This window comes from Ovis aries, chromosome 19 (assembly GCF_016772045.2).
Source record: "Ovis aries strain OAR_USU_Benz2616 breed Rambouillet chromosome 19, ARS-UI_Ramb_v3.0, whole genome shotgun sequence".
NCBI classification, from domain to species: domain Eukaryota; kingdom Metazoa; phylum Chordata; class Mammalia; order Artiodactyla; family Bovidae; genus Ovis; species Ovis aries.
In genome coordinates, this window is record NC_056072.1 from 53755599 (window position 1) to 53775598 (window position 20000).

A 20000-nucleotide genomic window follows, 5' to 3' on the forward strand; every position below is an offset into this window, starting at 1 on the left:
GCAACTAACTCCATGCAGCAAGATGGGTGAAATTCCAGAAATGCTGAGCAAGGGACACAAGAGAGAACGTGCGAAAAACGATTCTATTTATAGAAAGTTCAAAGGCAGAAACAACACCTGTATCTTAAAACATTCACCACTGCCAATTATTAAAGAAATGCAAATCAAACTAGACTGAGGTAGCACCTCACACCAGCCAGAATGGCTATCATCAGAAGCCTACGCACAGGACTTCCCTGATGGTCCTGCGGTAAAGAGCCCGCCTGCCAGTGCAGGAGACAGAGGCTTGATCCCTGGCCTGGGAAGATTCCACATGCCTTGGGGCAACTAAGCCCCTGCTCCGGAGCCCTCGAGCTACGACTACTGAATCCTGTGCACTCAAGAGTCCACTTTCCGAAATAAGAGAAGCCACCTCAGTGAAGAACCCAGACACTGCAACTAGAGAGTAGCCCCCGCTTGCCACAGTGAGAGAAAGCTCACACAGCAACGAAGACCGAGCACTGCTGTAAGTAAATAAATAAAATTTTAAAGGCCTACAAATAACAAATGTTGGGTGCAGAGAAAAGGTAACCCTCCTACACTGTTGGTGGGAATGTAAACCACTATGGAGACCGTAATTTGAAAAGATACACACACACCCATGTTCACCGCAGACTATTTACGTTAGCCAAGACACAGAAGGAACGTAAATGTCCATCAGCAGAGGAAGGGGTAAAGAAGATGTCATACAAATATACGATGGGATGTGACTCGGTCACAAGATAGAATGAAACAATGCCACTTTCAGCAACATGGATGGACCTAGAGATTATCATACTAAGCGTAGTAAATTGGACAGAGAAAGACAAATATATATCACTTATAGGTGGTATCTAAAAAGATGATACAAATGAACTTATTTACAAACAGAAATAGAGTCACAAAGGTAGAAAACAAACTTATGGTTATCAAGGTGGAAAGGTTGAGGGGAGGGATAAATTAGGAGCTTGGGATTAACATATACACAATAATATATATAAAATAAATAATCAACAAGGACCTATTGTATAGCACAGGGATCTCTACTCGATACTCTGCAATAACCTATGTGGGAAAAGAATCTGCAAAAGATGGTTTTACATAAATATATATATATATCTAAGTACATATGAAACTGAATCACTTTGCTGTACACCTGACACTAACAGAAGACTGTAAATCAACTGTGCCTCAATGTAAAACATAAATTTAGTCAAAATACATCAAGAAGCAATAAATTTAAGAAAAGCAAGAAAATGCATAATTCAAGACTCAGAAATGGCATTGTGAGGGGAGAGGCAGAGGTGCAGGAACGGGGATGATCTGATTGGAGAGGGCATCCTGGGTATTCCAAAGGGCCTGTAAGACTCTGTTTCCGAATGTGACAAGGGGGTGCAGGGATGGTCATTTTATTTTTAAAACTGTACAGTACATTAAATATACATATTATACACATTATATATATGCACACATATACACACACATATATACATATATATATGAGGTATTTCATGGGAAAGAAGCCCCCACACACATCTTTCTGAACACCACGGGGAACAGATTACAGACCAACAGGGAACGAATTTCTCAATGGATTTTTCCCTAGCTTTTAATCCATTATGCACTTTTATCAGAGTGATATATTGAGGCAGGATTCAGTCAAGCTTGGAAAGAGCTGACATCGAAGGACCTGATGATAAACATGACCTCACACGAGAAGCTATAAAAAGCCATGTAACATAATGAAAGCTCTCCGCTGCCTCCCAGGTGAAAATTCTCCGTTAGCAGAGATTTAACTCCATCTAACAGAGAAGAGCTGAGGGGAAGATCCTATGTGAGCAGGCAAACAGCACAGGCTGGGACTGACTCAACAACACAGGTGGACTTCCAACGGTCAAGGCTGACAGTGACCTCTAAGGCATACTTGAAAAATAAGAGTTCTTCTGCTACACATATATTCACCTTGCTCCAGAAGAACTGACACCTGCTTTCCGCTGCTATTCAAGAAACCGAATTCTTTTGCAAAGCAGTGTAAATGCTTACCTATGTTTGACCATTTTTTGATCGTGGCAAAAATGACTGAGGAATCTTGCATAGAACAAGTGCATGACAGCGTGCTCTTTCCCTCCAATGTACAAATCCACAGGCATCCAGTAATCTGCCAAGGCTGCGCTGAATGGGCTGGGAGGAGGAGAAATGGTCATTTATTAAAAAAAAAAACAAAACAAAACCCTACTTTGTTACAACTGCATAAATTAGACAGACATTATAATTTGCATATTCCCTGAAATAAATTATGTGAAAGAAAAACAGTGATTTTTTATTTTAAAATATAATGAGAAGCTTACATAAGAGAGGAGAAAAATGTCAGAGCAATATTAATTTATGAAATTTACAAGAACTGTTTTAGAAGCCATTGCTGATATATTTTAACAAATGTGATTTTCACGTAGAATGAGGACAAAAGGAATATATACCAGCAATAAAGGTATTTCCGTACAAGGCATATATTTGACTGTGGTTTTATTTTAATTTTTATTACCACAGACAATAAGATTTTTGAGTTCTTGCCAACAGAGGGCAACATGGCACTGAAAATGGAGACTCTCACGCAGATACTAGACCTTCATTCTAAAACAGGAATCCTGTCTTAAAAGTAGCCTCAAAATGCAGATCGTCAGCAAGAGCCTGTATATGCCTCTCAAAATGCCCTGAGCATACGAAGAGTAATTAAAATAGCCCAACTCTCTCTCACCCAACAGGTATATTTTTGGTCAATGGAGGTCCTAAAAGAAAAGTTTCCTCACTAGAAGCATCATTCTCAATCCTAATGGATGCCAGGGAGGAAAAGGTCACTCCCTCTGTTTCCTGGCTGGGGTTCTTGTCGGGTGTGGGGTTGGTGGGGGGTGGGAGGGAGAAACAGTGCTGGCTGGGGACAGATCTCTTCATCCCCAAGGTAAGGCCCTCTCTTGAGGTCATCCAGTGAGGCAAACCTTGGCCTGTGGAGGATCTGCGCCCCATGGTTTCTCGTATTTGTGAATTCTCCTCCCCACACCTCAAGTACGTTTTTCCCCCAGCGTGGACCTTCACTCCAGCTCGGGCTGGAAGCAGGAGCCCGGGGCTCGGCAGGTGGGCCTGGCCAAAGACCATGTGTCTGCATCTTAATACAGCTTGGCTTTCTCTCCTGCAACTACAATGTCAGAATTCTGGCAAAATTCTAAATAATGTTTCTATGTGAAAAATGGCTCCCCGGAGAAATGTGACTGCTCACGCAGGCGACAGAAAAGCAAGGGAAGTCAAGGATGGTGCTTGAAAGTAAGCTTGAAGTAAACAGGAGTGAGACAATGAAAGCAGCTATAGCTGGGATCCATGATCTATCCTGGAAACCACCCAGTGAGACCACAAGGCACCATGGAAATGCACGGCAGCATTTTATGAGGGAAATGATGTGGTGGGTGGGATTCCAAACCGGGGGCTGTGAAGGTCTCAGGATGTGTCTCACCACTCAGGGGCCCCTCATTAAGCCGGAGTCTCTGTCATCTGTAGGAAGGTTTTCCCTTGAAGCTCTGAGAGGTGGAGAGTTTGATTTCCCCTGCACTGTAAGGCTGCTCTTCCTAAATTATTCTTGCCGTTGTTGAGTCACTAAGTCTTTCCGACTCCTTGCAATCCCATGGATTGTAGCATGCCAAGCTTTCCTGTTTTTCACTGTCTCCCGGAGTTTATCCAAGTTCATGTCCATTGAATCGGTGATGCCATCCAACCATCTCATCCTCTGCTGCCCTCTTCTCTTCCTGACCTCAATCTTTCCCAGCATCAGGGTCTTTTCCAATGAGCTGGCTCTTCGCATCAGGTGGCCAAAGTATCAGAGCTTCAGCTCCAGCATCAGTCCTTCCAATGAATATTAAGGGTTGATTTCCTTTAGGATTGACTGGTCTGCTCTCCTTGCTGTCCAAGGGACTTTCAAGAGTCTTCTCCAACACCACAGTTCAAAAGCATCAATTCTTCAGCACTCAGCCTTCTTTCTGGTCCAACTCTCACAACCATACGTGAAATGGAAGGCAATAAAAGCTCCTTCGAAAAGGAAGACCCAGAAGAGGGGCCTCTCTGTGGGTTGGCCAGGGTTGCCTGGTTGGTCCCAGCCACAGCAATCCCTCTGTGTCCTTTCTGCCTCTGCCAGCTGCTGTTCACTCTGGCTCCTGCTCATTTCTGCACAGCCTCCACATGAATCACGGAATAGCAGGACTGGGGCAGGCAGGAGCGGCTGTCTCCCTGGAAATACATTATCTCCCAACCAGCGAAGAAAACGGGGGCATTTTTATACCTGGCCTACAGGGTTTCAGTATAATGGTTCTCCCGTGGACAAGAGCGAGTTGGCAAGGTCTTTGAAGCACAGTGTCTGTGGTTTCCTGTGGTCTGCACTGGTTTTCTTTTGTTCTCATTTTCTTCTCTACCCATCTACCTATTGCTCTCTTTCCCTTATTTATTTTTGTCAAAGAAGCACATGCACATTGCTGGAAAAAACAGTCCTGAAAGGTTTATAATGTAGAACAGTGGTGTCCAGCCCCGTTCCTTCACTACCCTCCCCCTCCACCTCCCACCTGTCACTTTGCCACTTTTAAACCTTTCAGATTAGCCACTTTTAAACCTTTCAGATGTTTTTTTTCTCTGGCAATTATTTAAAAATATGTTTATATGCTTTGCTCATTTATCAGCTTTGGAAATTATCTGGTGACCGTATGTGCTAAGAGGTCATTGCTCTCAGCTCGCTGACTCTCTACCTTCTACCCTCCCTGTACACTTGCATCATTATTTTCATTTACGTTAATAACTTTACATATTTACGACTGCAGGGCCAATGAGGGTATTACAAAAGCTCTTCCTTTTACTCTTTTTCATTTTTGCTATACCTGGGATTTACTCGGCTCTGAAGAACTAATTTAATAATTGAACACATTCACTGCAGGAGTGTGAGTTGACCCATGGGTTCCAGCTCTTTCATCTCTGGACCCACCGGGTGTTGATGGCAGCCTGTGCCCTCCTGGGAGGAGTGGACCAGAGCAGGCATTGCCTCCTGACGTGGGACTCTCGGCGTTTCCCATCCTGCCTGCTCAAGAATTTTCAAGCTCTGCTGGGGTCTGAGGCTCTTCAACCGAATCCTTCTGCCTTCGTCCTTTTCCTTCATCGGCGTCAGACCTATATCCCAGTCCAGGGCTTGCCTACCGACTCCTGCTCCCTCACCTCTTTATTCCCCAGAAGCACCTGCCCCCATAAATCTCTTGCCCATTGAATTCTATCTTGATGTTTGCTTCACAGAAGACCCAGACCAACACATGCTCATGAATTCAGCAGGGCTTTCTGTACCTCTGAGTATTCTGAGGGTCAGTGTATCTGAAGTAGTACCAAGCAGAATCCACAAAGGTATCCATCGTATCTGTCTCTCTTGTAGCTGCTCCTTTGCACCTAAGAAGGAAAGAAAGTGCATTGATTGGTTTCTTTTTAAGTATTAGTGCATTTTCCACCAGCTTTTCAGAAAACTATAACAATTAGTACGAATTCAAAATGTCACAAGAACAATGCCACATCATGAAAAGAACAATTCACGGTTCGGGCTCTCTTTGTACTGCAGAGTACACAATGCTTTAAAGAAACTTAAAAATGTAAATCTCCGACAGTTAAAAGCCCTATTCTCTACTTCTCTGAGTTGAACATGGTAGAATATCCAACAGGAGCCTCATCTCTTTACGCACTCACTTCTCTCTTAGGCAGGTCACGGCTGTCTCCAGCCAATGCCTACTCCTCTAGGATGCTCATGGGGCACGTCGATTTATGAAGAGAAGTTGAAAACCAAATGTAGTGAGATACTGCACTGAAAAAGGAACTTGGCTTCTTAATTTTTTTTCTATCTCTATCTCTTGGAGAGAGGACCAGATATCCTCAGGGGGTGACCTCAGGAAGATAAGTCACCATGGAGACTCAAAGGCAGAAGTGCACTGGAGCGACTCGTAACAGTTTGTGAGGATTGACTCTTGAGATCTCTTCCCAACAGTGGGACGAGGGGTCGTCTGAAGTTAGCCCTTGGAGGAAGTACCTGTACCATAGAAATAGGCCAACACTACAAATCAGAAGGCCCCCTCCAGTGATCTATTTAGCACACACTCACCAACACACCACTGTCTAAAGGAAGGCTCCTTACAGATGGTGAGGATAGGCCCACAGTTCAAGACAGTGAACAGAAGAAGATGCGTGGTATGTGAAGGGTTGAAAAGAAAAAGCAGTGCTCATTCTAGGGATGTGATACGTGGAGAGGACTGAGGTTCCATAAGGGCCCAACTACCAAACCAATTTTGAAACGTGTCAGTAGAATGATGGCCCAGTGGACTGGAGCCCTACGCCACCACTTCTGGGAAGGCAAGGGACAGTACCCTTAGCCAAGCCTGCCAAGGAAGGTGCTTGGCTCCCTTGAAGACCCCTCAAAGGCATGGATCAGGAGTGGATAGGGGTTGACAGCTATTAGCAGGGACCCTTTGTGGCTGTGAGAAGCCACAGCAGGAGAACACAGCTCGGACTCCAGGCTCTCCCTTCTGAAGCATAGAAGTGGGACCAGCCATGCCTCCCAATGCTGCCTTCTTGGCGGGATGAGTCCTTGGTGGGGGAGGGGGGGGGCGGTTGTTCTTGGAAAATTTGAGGAGGGGGATGATGCGCCCCAATGAGGAAGTGATGAATCCTTTGCTAACTTAGCATGTAAGGGCTTCAGTCTGTTTTTAATTTTAAAAATAAAAGAAGGCATTTTAAAAAAAATAAAAGAAGGGTTGCCTTTATGTGTTACATATGTGAAGCAATTGGTACTGGCTTTCCGAATATTACTGGAGGAAACAGTCACTCCCCACCTCCTGCTTATTAAATGGAGGTGGTTGAGCAGAAAACACAGGAGCCCACACCTGGCAGGGCTCTGGGCTCCCAGGGGCCTCATGCCTCTCAGTCAGGGGGCCTCCCGTGGGAACAGTGGTGGTTCCAGGGGCAGGGGCTTATCGGAGAGAACCCCAAGGGACCCTTAATCCTGTTTCCTACCACCCAGGACTGCTCTAAGAATCTGATATCAAAAGTGCATGTCTAAACGAAAGCCAGGTCTCTCAGAACACATACTATTTTGGGGAAATAATTAGAAGATAAATGTCTCTTCTTCCTCACTGTTAGGGCACACATACGATTTATAGGAAGAAAATGCAGGACTCAACTAATAAAAGGGGCTGATATCTGACCAAAACTTGCCACGTTGATTTTTTAAATGGTCACGGTGGATTTGAAGATGACCAACACCTTTTATGGCTGACACTAAAAGCTGGATTATACAGAAGAGACTACTTGGTAAGTGGGCGGTATAGACAATGATGATGGTGGCAGTGTTATTACCGTTATTAGCTTCAACATTAATAAGACTACAACTGGGTGGTGAGCACCGGGCCAAATGCTTCCCAGGCTTTATCTCGTTTAATCCCCAGTAACTCTGGGGATGATGAGGTAGACACTACTGATGTTCCCACTTTGCAGATGGGTAACTAGGGTTCAGAGAGGTTGAGAAACTGTTCAAGGTGTTGGAGCTCAGGGGTAACAAATCTACCTCTGCCGGGCTCTGGTGCCCATGGTTCTTACCACTGGGCTGTCCCGCTTGGCCACATGGGCTCAGCAGCTCTCAGCCCTGCATGCTCATCAGATTCATCAGGGAGCCTTGGCCACGCCCGTCCCTGGGGTCTGCTCTCCAGGAATCAGTAGACAAGGCAGATCTTATCCCCATCACCAAGGCCCTGGGCTGCCACAATGGGTGGGCGGAAAGGCTGCCCATGTCTCCAACAGAGAAGTACTTCGTTCCTGCTTATCAACAAAAAGGGTGTGCTGTCTCTCCCCTACCTGGCCCAGAGCTTGCTACATTCCTGCAAGCCCCATCGCAAACCTCAGAATCGCCTGAGTGAGCGCGTGGGTGAGCTGCTGGCAGGCCAGGGCAGAATGTCACTGACCCTTCCAGCTACAGACTGCCTGCTAGGAGCCACTGTGCAGGGCTCCATGTGCTCATTCTCATCTTCTGAGACCCCTACCCGGGGTCATTTTCACTCCTGATAAGGAAATCAATGCTCAGCGAGCTTCTGTGACTCTCCCAAGATCACGTAGCTAGTGAAGATGCCGCCAGGACTTGCAGCCGTGAGTGCTGCCTCGCCAGCCTGAGCCGTGCTCTCACACTACTGTTCTGTCCCTCGGCCGTGTCTGACTCTGCGACCCCGTGGACTGCAGCACATCAGGCTTCCTTGTCCTTCACTACCTCCCAGAGTTTGCTCAAACTCGTGTTCATTGAGTCAATGATGCCATCCAACTAGGTGGTTACCTAATTACTGACCTAGAGGTGGTAGTAAGAGGACTAAGTTATTTCAAAACTTTAAAACAACCCCATCATGATCTACAAGGCAGAGAAAAATGGCTTTTCCATACAAGGATGAAGGGAAATACTACACTTTGGTATCTGTTATTTACTTTTTAATCAGTTGGAATGGCATCCTAAAAAATCCCATGGGAGGGACTTCCCTAGAGGTCCAGTGATTAAGACTTCGCCTTCCAATGCAGTGGGGGGAGGGTTCGCTCCCTAGTCAGGAGCCAAGACCCCGACATGTCTCAGGGCCAAAAAATCAAAAAACCAAAGCAGAAGCTATACTGTAAAAAATTCAATACAGATTTAAAAAATGATCCACATCAAAAGATCTTAAAAAAAAAAAAAATGGGAGACACGCCAGTGAATTGACAGAAAACATAATCCTACTTCCAAAATGAGAATTAAGGAGATATGACATGTTTCAGGATATTAAAGAATGAGACCCCTGAGTACACTTGTCCTTGCAGCTACTATTCTGCTGCTTGTGATAAATCTCCACTGTTATCATAGTCACTCTGTGGGAAAAACTGCAAGGCATTTCCTCTTTTCTCTGAGAAGCTCTTTGGAATATATAATAAAGGAAAGTGGTCTTTCCCAAAGCTATGATGAAAATGTGTAGCTTTTCATCAGTTGGATCAGCTGTTTCAGGGAAAGACGTGAATTGATATTGCTGCCTCCACCAGCCCAGAGGAGAGGAGAGGGCACCCATCACAGGGCTGGGCTCCAGATTCCAACCTCCTCTTTCTAAGGTTGCAAAAGACCTATGTTATTCTTTCCAACCAAGCGGAAGTCCGAGAGGAGAGTTAGCAGGAGGGACGGGGGAGTCTGGCACTCCAGCAGGGGCCGTGCCAGGCAGGGTTGTGGCCGAGAGGTGTGGCTCCTTACCTAGGGCAGGAGCAGTTTACCCATTCGGAAGCTGACGCCAGTGGGGAGCCTCCCTTGCCGGTGAAAGAGGTGATGCTGGGCAAGGTCACGGGCAAGTCCTCCAAAGGCACGGGCACGGGCCCGCAGGCCGGACAGTGGACCATGGGGATGGGCGTGCCCCAGTACCGCTGCCTCGAGATCAGCCAGTCCTTCAGTTTATCACTCGTCACGTCACCGCCCACTCTCTCCCTCCGGGCTTTCTGAGTCAGGGCTAGAAATGCATCCTGCCGCTTCATACCTGTGAACTGAGAGGGGAAGGAGAGCGGTCAGAATGAGCTGCCACCCTGAGGCCACCACCCTGGACTGCCACTGTCTGGAAAGAAGCATCTGGGGAGAAGAGAGAGCTCTAAAAGGTAAAGCCAATTTTGGTCACCTGCCTCAAGGAACCAGTTTCCCTGGAGGAGGTCATTTTTCTCAAGCAGAAGATTCCCAAAATAAGGTATTAGCTATTCCGACAACGATACTGTTCAGGGATCAGGTTCAACTTGGAGTCAAAAAGCTTTTAGATCCTGAGAAAGAACATCATTTTGGACTTCCCTGGTGGTCCAGTGGCTAAGGCTCCATGCTCCCAATACAGGGGAACTGGGTTCAGCCTCTGGTCAGGGAATGAGATCCCATGTGTCGCAACTAAGAGTTCACAAGCTACAATTAAGATCCTGTGTGGCCAAAATAAATAAATAGAAGTAAATAATAACAGTAATAAAAGAACATTATTTTGGTTTCATATATTTAGAAACGAGGCTGCAAGACTGTTCGGTGTGGGGATGAATGCAGTGGTAAATGGTAGGCTGTAACTTGCATCGAAAGGAAAATACATCATGAAGCTCATGTGAAGACCGTGAGTTTAGAAGTAAATTCTTAGGCCCCACCAACCTCCGCAGAGCCGCTCAGTCTCTCTGTGCCATCTGGAGTCGTTTCAATGACTTCGGAGTAGGACAGGCCCAGGGTTTGGGCCAAGGCGGAGTCCTCTAAGCTGGTGCTGGGAATTCCTGTTCAAGGTGAAGAAACACAAAATGACTTCTTTGCAAATGCCCCAATCACAAAAGGACTGCCAGCACTGACACTCAGCATTAGCTTTTGAAGGGAGACGCTATCTTTTTCAGTCAGAGAAATTATCAAATCACATCACATTCACTGAGGAAAGGGAGGACAGTCTTGGGGAAACTCACCACCCTGACACAATGGTGTTCCATATGGACACTGCTTTCGGTTAAGTCTTATTCCTTTGTTTACTTTCTTTAAAAACAATTACTTGTAATTCTAAAATATACAATTTTGGGTGCTTTTGTCACTTAAACAGTGAATCACAAGCACCTGGGGAAGCCTGGTCTTTGAATTCCTTCAGTGACACAGGACAGTGGGGTGCTCTCGATCAGCAGGGCTGACTCCGCCGGCGTCTCCCAGCCCCCCAGAAACATCCACTCGGGCAGGAAGTGGGAAGCTGGCAACTGTGTTTCTCCATACTGCGCTTTGTTCCCAGAGGCAACAGTACATTCTGAATAGACATTTAGTCTTCAACCCACATACACCCTTGAGGAGATAGAGCTGAGTGTAAGGAAATCGCTCATTCAGAGGATCAGGGCCTGCTGTTTCAGCTTCAGCTCTTCAGAAAAACAGGCTTTTCAGCTGTCAGTTCTGTAGGCCAGGGTTTCTCCACCTGGGCCCTATTTGACATTTTGAAGTTGGTTGTGGGGCTGTTCTGTGCAGTGTAGGAATTGAAGAGCTTCCCTGGTCTCTACCAACAGAACTGTTACTACAGTTGCCAAACGTCAGTTGATGCCCAAATCACCCCTGGTTGAGAACTCATGTTGTAGAGTCAGCTGTCAAAACTGCTGACATCCTTGTGGACACAGCACGCCACACGGCAACTGAGAGAGAAAACTAAGGGTCATACATACGTCAGATCGCCACGGACAAGGAACGCTGCCCTACAAGGGTGATTTAATGTTTGGGGTGTGGGTTCTAAACCTCCTTGGAAAGATAGAAAACGCCACGGTATGACGGAAAGCTCTGTGGTGTTTGTTCCAGCTGAGATTATTGACAAAAAGCATCTAGTGAAGCAAATAAACTGTCAGAGTGGACTTGAAAGACCCTGAAGGGTGAGGACAGATGGCAAGCAATGGAGATTGCTGACAAGTGGTCATGGACGAGGAGGGGAATAGTCATTTACTCCATTCCTGTGGGGTCTGGGGTAACTCAGGGCAATCTTCACATGGAGACGTGATCACAGGTTTACCTGACCGCATAAAGCTCGCGCTGGGCCACCATGCTGCTCACGTGGGGCTCAGCAGAATGCAAACCATTTGTAACATGCCGGTAAGATGGTGAAAACCCTACTTCATCTCGTTGACTTTCGTTTCTGTTATTCTTGGAGGGCAACAGACAATAACTTAGAAAATGTTAACTATGGAACTACGCAAAATGAAGACAAGGGGAAGAATGACTTTCCACGCACACCCAAGAAGACCAGATCCCTCTTTTTCTTTTCCCTTTTCCTTCAGAACTCTCAATATTATGCCAGTACTTTGATTCAAAATACCAAATGGGGCGGTGGGGGGGGGGGTGGGGGTGGGTGGTCGGGGAAAGCCACATCAGCAAGAGGTTCCTTTACTGTTCAACTTGGCTGGCTATATTAATGAGTTTTACTAATTATAAGATGCATTAAAGTAATAGAAGGAATTATGTCCCTTAAGCAACATATTTTCTAGGTTAAACTGTCAGATAAGAATGACGTGAATGGCTAAATATCTGTTTTCTGGGTTGGTGTTTCTTCAAATCACTTTGTCAAAAAAGGATCTGAGGACCATGAGGAAAAACATGGTTTCGATAAGCAACGCTATTTCTTCTGTGTGCTAGGAGATAGAGAGTGTGGCAGTAACTTTCTCTGCAGCTTCCAGCACACTGGCGAACCTTCTCTGCAGGTTCCTGCACACTGGTGACTGGCTGGAATCTACAGTAGGGAAGTTGTAAAAGAGAGATGCTCGGGGCCCCCGCAGGGCAGGTCTTGGATGGGATATGATTAGGTGCCATCCCCTGGTTCAACCCCAGACTTCCTGTTAGGTGAGGATAGTTTAGAACACTCAGCAATGAGTAAGGCCACCAACCACGTGCAACTTACAGCTCTACCAATGCCTTCGATTCTACTGCTGTTTCACAATCCCTTTCTTGCACGGCTCAAGTTCACCCCCTCCACTAAGTCTTCCCCAAAAAGTTAGCCCACATCAATCACGTGTGCTTTGAACCCCCATCTCAGAAGCTGCTGCTGCTTCTATGAGTTCTGAAATGGGATTCTTATCTAAGTAGTACTGTTCCCCACATTGTATAGGCAAGTCTCACCAACTAGTTCCACTGGCAAAATCTGTGGGCCAGACATTTTTGATTATTCTCAGTAGCAAGTAGCAAGATGCAATATACTCAGTGTGTTTTCAAAATGTAATGCTTTAAATAAGAGACAATGAAATGAAGGGACCCTCATTTTTACAAAGAGGCAAAACAGATCATGGAATATACAGCCAGCTCTTCCAGGCTAGTACTTTGATCTTAAGCCTGCTAAAGACATTCTCCTGATTACATTTTACTAGCTACTTACCTATTTTTGCATCTAGAGAGCCCTCCAAGTCAGCTTTGGCCAAGATGACGACCGGGACTTCCTGCTGGGTGAGCATGTTCACCGCCGTCACAGGCGTCAGGCAATCTGAAAATGAGGGTGAACAATGGTGGAGGCCCATCAGCTGGGGCTCTAACACCCTCTGCGTCTCAGAGGAGACAAGTGAGAAAAAGAAGCTTTAGAACCTCTGTGTTTTGTGCTAATTATTATAGAATTTGTTCTTTGAAGGTATTAACAGATAATTCACACTAGTGGAGAATCAAAAGATTAAGCAAATATATGAACATATTCATTCATGCTCCTCACCAAAGAAGTGAAAATGGCACTTTTGCTTTCCAGAAGGTGGAGGAAAGATGTTCCTACCACCTCCCTTATCCTTTTGAAAAGTACCTCATGTATACAGAAGAAAGAGAAAACCAACTATCTATCTACGGTGAAACTAAAAGATATCTGGAATTTTAAACCATAACACTCAAAGATGGAAGTGGACAGGAAAGGAGAGAATGACTGAGCAGAGATCCGATTTTCACACATACAAACACAAAACCGCTCCTTCCCATGACCCACTTCTAAGGAGATACCAGAGGCTATGGTCCAGTAACAAGTGAACGTGAAGTCGCTTAGTCATGTCCGACTCTTTGCGACCCCAGGGACTGTAACTTATTAGGCTCCTCCGACCATGGGATTTTCCAGGCAAATGCTGGAGTGGTCTGCCATTTCCTTCTCCAGGGGATCGTCCTGACCCAAGGATCGAACCTGGGTCTCCTGCATTGCAGGCAGATGCTTTACCATCTGAGCCACCAGGGAAGCCCCGCGAAAGGAAGGGGTAAATCAAGAAAGAGGCAGACACAGAACCCAGGAAACAAACAGGGAATCCAGCAAAGAGAAGAGGGCAGGGGCATCTGCAGAGCAGAGGCAGACAGAACCCCCAGGACGGCAGATGCTGGGAGAAGGACCAGGTGACATGTGAACAGGACAGAAAGCCCTAGGAAGCATCGTCAGGGGAAAAAGGGGACAGGCAGATTATCTGACAGACCGGAATATGTAGAAAACTGGAAAGGAGTTTTAAAGAGCTTCTGGGAGGGCGTGGGAAGACAATCAGAAATTCAAAGAACACAAAACAAATGAAAAAAAAAGAGAGAGAACATCATGAACTTCAGGAAAAACAGAAAGTTATATAAAAAGGAAAATGTAATCAGAGTATATTTGGCTCAGATGACCAATATTTATGTGGTCATACCAAAACACTTAATTTGGAATTATCCAAACAGAAGATAATTGTCCAAACAGACCACAAATCTCTGGTCTACAGCAGAGAAACGGCTCGGGCACAGGCTGCCAGCTGACCCCGTCTCTGTCTTGCCCTCTGATTCAGCAGCAGAGTGTCTGGCTGAACACATGGCTGCATAGCTGATGGCAGCGCTGCTCAGCCCCCCTCTACCAGGTACGGCCAGGGAGTCTGTGCAGAAAAGCATGAGGACACGCTCGCAAAGGGAAGGAGCGGCCCTTCTTCCCCCACCCCTTCTCACCATCGTGCAGATGACATGCAGGACCCTCTGGAACACACAGATAAGGGCGACATCCTAGAGGGGCCAGGCGGGACAGGAGAGCGAGCCTCGGCCCGACCACCTCACAAAGCAGACTTGTCACACCCACTCTTTGCTTCATGTGTGCAAGAAACACACTTCTTTTCACTCACTGGTTTTCTAGGACTCTGTCAAGCCACCACACTTACATCTTAGGTAACATGTTCCCCAAATCATTAAAAGAGGTGGGGTGAGGAGGCTACAGTCATTGCTGTTGTTAGTACCCTCTGAAATTTCATGTAATATACATATGGTACTTAGATTTTTAAAAACACAAATTAATTTTTATAAAGAGAGATGGAAAGTGATCTTGAAGTATTACTTTTTACTTGCTACGTTGGGAAAACTTTTAGAAGGGTACCATCAAGGCTTCCCTGGTGGCTCAGTGGTAAAGAATTTGCCTGACAGTATAGGAGACGCAGGTCTGAGAAGGTTCCACACACTGTGGAGCCACTAAGCCTGTGCGCCACAACTGTGGAGCCTGAGCTCTAGGGCCCAGGAGCTGTGAGCACTGAGCCCTCGAGCCGCAGCTACTGGGGTATGCTCGAGAGTCCATGCTCGGCAACAAGAGAAGCCACCGCAACCGAAAGAAGCCCTCGTAGCAATGAAGACCCAGCACAGCCGAAAGACAGACGAATAAAATAGAATCAGAAGGGCACCGGCACTGTGAAGTCATGCTGGAATTCGTAGGTCATTTGGATAAGACACTCTAAACTGATTTAGCCCTTTCAGAAACCAATACAAGCAACATGTGAAAAGAACCAAAAAACGGTTCATAAACTTTGACAAAAAAAAAAAAAAAAAAAATCACACTCTTGGGGATGTTTTTTTCTTTCTTTTTTCTTTTGGTTGGGGGGGCGGAGCTGTTTTCTAAGGAATTAATTCTACGGAGGCAAAGAACTGTCTCCCTAATAGCCCAAACATGAAAAAGGCCAAATATTCAACATGATAGGGAAGATTTAGAATATTATGGTACATTGAGTTGATAGAATATTATGCATGGATTAAAGACAAGCCTGCCTAAAAACTAAGAAATATTTTCTGATATCATATTAAGTCAAAAATGAAAAAACAAAAGACAGGAGCAGTCTCATTTTTACGATGAGTGTGTGTGGGAACATGAATTTAAAAGATGTATGACCACATGCAAAAGAATAAATTAAACTTAATTTAAAAATGGATTAAAGACCTAAATGTAAGATCTAAAACTATAAAAGTCTTAGAAGAAAACACAATCTTTGTGATCTTTGACTAGGCAATGGCATCTTAGATATGCCACCGAAAGCAAAAACAATAGAAGAAACAAGTATTAATAGATAAATGGGACTTCACCAAAATTTAAAACTTCCAAGCTTCAAAGGACACCATCAAGAAAGTGAAAAGAACAGTCACAGAACTAGAGAACATTTATGTAATCATATACCTGATAAGAAACTTGTATCTAGTATAAAGAACTATCAAAATTAAAGAATAAAAAGACAACTCAATTAAAAATTGAGCAGACGCTCTGAATAGATATTCCTCTACAGAAGATATGTAAATGGCCAATAAGCCATTTCGAAGCCACAGTGAGATAATGCTTCACACCCATCAGCATGACCATAACAAAAAAGACAGTGACAAGTGCTGGCAAAAATGTGGAGAAACTGGATCCCTTCGCACTGCTTCTGGGGATGTAAAATAGAGCACCTGCCTTGAGAAAGTCTGATGGTTCCTCAACCAGTTAAATACAGAGTTACTATTAACATGAGACCCAACAACTCAATTCTTAGATACATACATGAAGAAATCAAAGTGTATATCCGCACAAGAATCTGTACCAAAGGTACGTAGCAGCTAGCTAGACAGTGGAGACCAAAATGTCTATCAGCTGATGAATGATAAATAAAATGTGGAATATATAATGAAGTATTATTCTGAAATAAAAAGCAATGAAGTACCAACACGTGCTACAACACTGGATGACCTTGAAAACATTACACTAAGTGAAAGACGCCACGAAAGAGCAAGTACCATGTGAGTCCATTTACACGAAATGTCCAGAACAGGCAAATCTATGGAGAAAGAAAGTAGACTAGTGCATTCCTGGGGCTGGGGAAATAGGAGGTATTGAGCATGATTGCTGGAGGGTATGGGATTTCTTTGGGTGGGGGGGTGGTGGTGACAAAAATGTACTAAAATTGACAGCGGTGATGGTTGTACAACTCTGCGGATATACAAAAAAACCATTAAACTGTACACTTCAAATAGATGAATTTTATGGTATGTGAAATATATATCAATAAAGTCATTATCAGAAAAATGTGAAAAAAAGTAAAGTATGGATTAAAGGGTTGGACTTTTTTCATTTTCCGACATAAAAGTCTATTGTGACTGTTTCTCAATTAGGAAAAAAGTTAATATTTGAATTTACATATGAGCAGATTTGTAATGAATGCCCTACAGCAATGTGCCTGCTGTACCCAGTCACAACCTATTTCTCAGAAAGAACGAAAGTTAAGATTTGAAGTTCTTGGTCAGGATTGGCGTTCTCCACATTTCTCATGAGCCATGTGCCGGCAACGGAAGGCAGGAAGCCAGGGCGAAATCCCAAGTAACTGAAGCAGTTCATACAGGGGTTAAATCACAGCTAAACGCCTTAGAAAACACAAAGGATTACTAACTTAACAGCCAGTAATTACAAAGGAAACATTCTAGGCAAGAAGCTGCCCTCTCTCTCAGGAACCCCACTGCAAACAAGGCAGGTCTTTCATGCCCCTTGGAAAAACAGACCAGAGACTTTTGTTTGGTGCTTAGCAGAACGGTGCTGCCTGCAACTAGGTCCCCGGATCTCTGGAAACAGGGCCCCGTGGTCAAGTAAGTGTGAGCAGAGTCGCCGGACGTTCCCCTGCAGACAGTCACAATCAGTCAGCACAGAGAAGACGCTGACAAGTCTGGAAGCAAAGAAACCTATTTACTTCTGCTTTATGCCAGGTTACCTGAGCTCAGAAGCTTTCCTCCGCACAGCATCTATTAACACCTGCTGAACTGAAAGGATGCTAGCAGGGACAGTTATGTTGAAGAACAAACTGGTACCCACAGGATTCTGTTCCTTGCCCTTTGTTCCACCCTCATGCTGATTCTGTGGAGACAGGGCAAGGCAATAGGGAGCCATAAATTATTTGATGTTTGGGGGCCTCTCTCTAATGTGTCAACGACAGGGTTCCTAAGCCACTTATTACCGAGACCTCATTTACCCTTTTGGCAAAAAAGGCATTGTGTAGATCATCGGTGACTCAGAGCTGAAGTGCATGGTTCCAAAGCCCCAGGGTTTGCATATTTTAATATCAGGAGTGTAAGAGAAAGACTCCAGGAAGAAACAGAACAGTGCCTAGAACTCTGACAATATTTCCCCTATTGATGCTTTCTACGGTTTCTAGTTCCTATCAAGCCACAGCTTATGTAACACGACTTAAGTCAGACGTAGTCAACTGAGAAGAGGAGATAACGTCAGTGATTATGGAAATACACTCGATTTCAAGATCTATACGGAGAGGGGCGTTACTTTCTGCTCTCTTAAAGGAATCTGTGCCAATTACAGGATGTTGAGCAAAAACAGTACATTTAGTCAAAAACATGAGCAACACAGTCGGCCAGGCCAAAAATCAGGGAGATGTCCGAGGAGTCTTCTAAATAAACAATTCTGAGAGCTGTCCTCGCCCCTCCATCCTGATGGCCGCTGTTTCAGGGTCCTTACCACCTCTCACCTCCCTACCGGGGAAGCCCGCTCTCCTGTCTCCACTCTAACACTCAAGCACCACCCTGTCCATACTCCTCCTCCTCAGAGCCCCTCAGGGCTCCTTCTGTACCCACCAGGCCCCCACACCACCTTGCCTGACAGCCCCATCACCTGCGCTGCTGAGAAAACTCAGCTTCCTTCAGTCACAGGATGGATCTGGGATCAGAACCTTGGTCATCTTGTGCCAAGTCAGGAGCCCACATGCAGACACCAACTCAGCAACCGTAGGAACTCGAGTGGGATAATTTAAGCTCGTGCAAGTGACAAATTCTATCACAACTGGGTGCTACCATGACTTGAAGTGGTCACTGCTTTAATATTTATTTATCCTGAAAACCAGATATTTGAGGGAAAACCAAGGCACCTGTCTGAACGGAGCCAGTTGGCAATGGTAAATGACACTAGAGATAAGATGCTCAGGTTTAAAATGTGGCCTTAGAGGCCAAAGGAGGCATGAATCCATATCCGTGCAGCAGTTTCAATTCACCTTCGGGAAAACCGCGTTACACTCGAGCACTGTACTGGCCATAAACGACTGAGGCCACAGGTCAATATCCAGAGACCTGACGTGCAAATTAATCTAGAGACTTCAAATAAATTGGCATCTGCAAAAAGAATATTTCCACTATGAAAATTAGAATCGGAAAATTTAGAACCAAGAGGAGCATTCCGTTTGGATTTATTTCAGAAATTACTAAAGAGGGGAGAACCAAGCAAATAAGCCATTCAGCGCCAAAAGGAAACCAACCAGGCCAAGTCAGATGTGCTGATGCCAACATGACCGTGAAAGCTGGCCCATGCTAAAATAGCCTCTTAATTTCTTACATGTGAAAATGTTTTGGGTTCATATCGTACCTTTCATGGCAGGAACTCTATCTTTTATAACTTATTAGCTAGTTAATCCCCTACTGCTATTACTTCATTTTAATTTATGTCCCCAACTTAAGCATGGAGGGGGAATCGAAGGTCAGATTCACATTTTTTAGTTTTTCAGTTTTAGATATTATTCCACTGCCATAGCTCTCAAGAAATCCCAAAATGTTCATGAGAGTAAAAATGATGAGTTTTCCCTTTAAACCACTGAAAAGAATCCAATTTTCCTTTTGAATAAATGAAAAATAAAACTGAGAGAGAGCTATACTGGACTTCAGAAGCACACACTGAAATCTTAAAAGAGTCTTTTCTTTATTTCAATATACAACAAAAGAGATGAAACCAAGTGATATGTGTCCTGTGCGAGCGAATTACATATGCATCTGGGTCTCCTCTGCTGCAGCCTCCCAGAAGGCAAGACTGTGAGTGGCCACCTACCCATCCCTGAGTGCTCAGCACACAGCCAGCTCTCAGTAAGTATTAACTGATCTGAGCAATTATAAATCTTAAGCAGAGAGAAGCTGGGGCAACACTGTTTATCTTTCCAATCTGATCAGGGAGTCTTTCCTCCTGGCTATTTCATGCATTCCAATTATTTTTTAAAAAAACACAAAACTATACTACCATTCAAAAATTTTTATTAATCTACTAACTTAAACAGACCTGCAATAATTCAGACTGTGTGCCTTGGGTTGAAGTTTATATAGTCTATGAAAAGTGAAGTGGGCTGAGATTTTTACAGAAATATTTACATTTCTCCTGAGACCTACTTCTAATTTACAGGGGAGTTCCTTTCGC

The 20000-nt window shown here is 44.8% G+C and overlaps 1 protein-coding gene across 4 annotated transcripts in view; it reads right to left on the minus strand.

Annotated features, from left to right (window-relative positions):
* LARS2 (leucyl-tRNA synthetase 2, mitochondrial) overlaps positions 1-20000 on the minus strand; it is a 209570-nt gene that overhangs the window by 37195 nt on the left and 152375 nt on the right. For all 4 annotated transcript variants that reach the window (XM_060402607.1, XM_060402606.1, XM_004018520.5 and 1 more), the window contains 5 exons: positions 12948-13052; positions 10232-10347; positions 9320-9603; positions 5380-5478; positions 2062-2199 (listed from right to left, as the gene is read on the minus strand). In XM_060402607.1, the coding sequence (XP_060258590.1) occupies positions 2062-2199; positions 5380-5478; positions 9320-9603; positions 10232-10347; positions 12948-13052 (742 nt within the window). The remainder of the gene's footprint in view (positions 1-2061; positions 2200-5379; positions 5479-9319; positions 9604-10231; positions 10348-12947; positions 13053-20000) is intronic.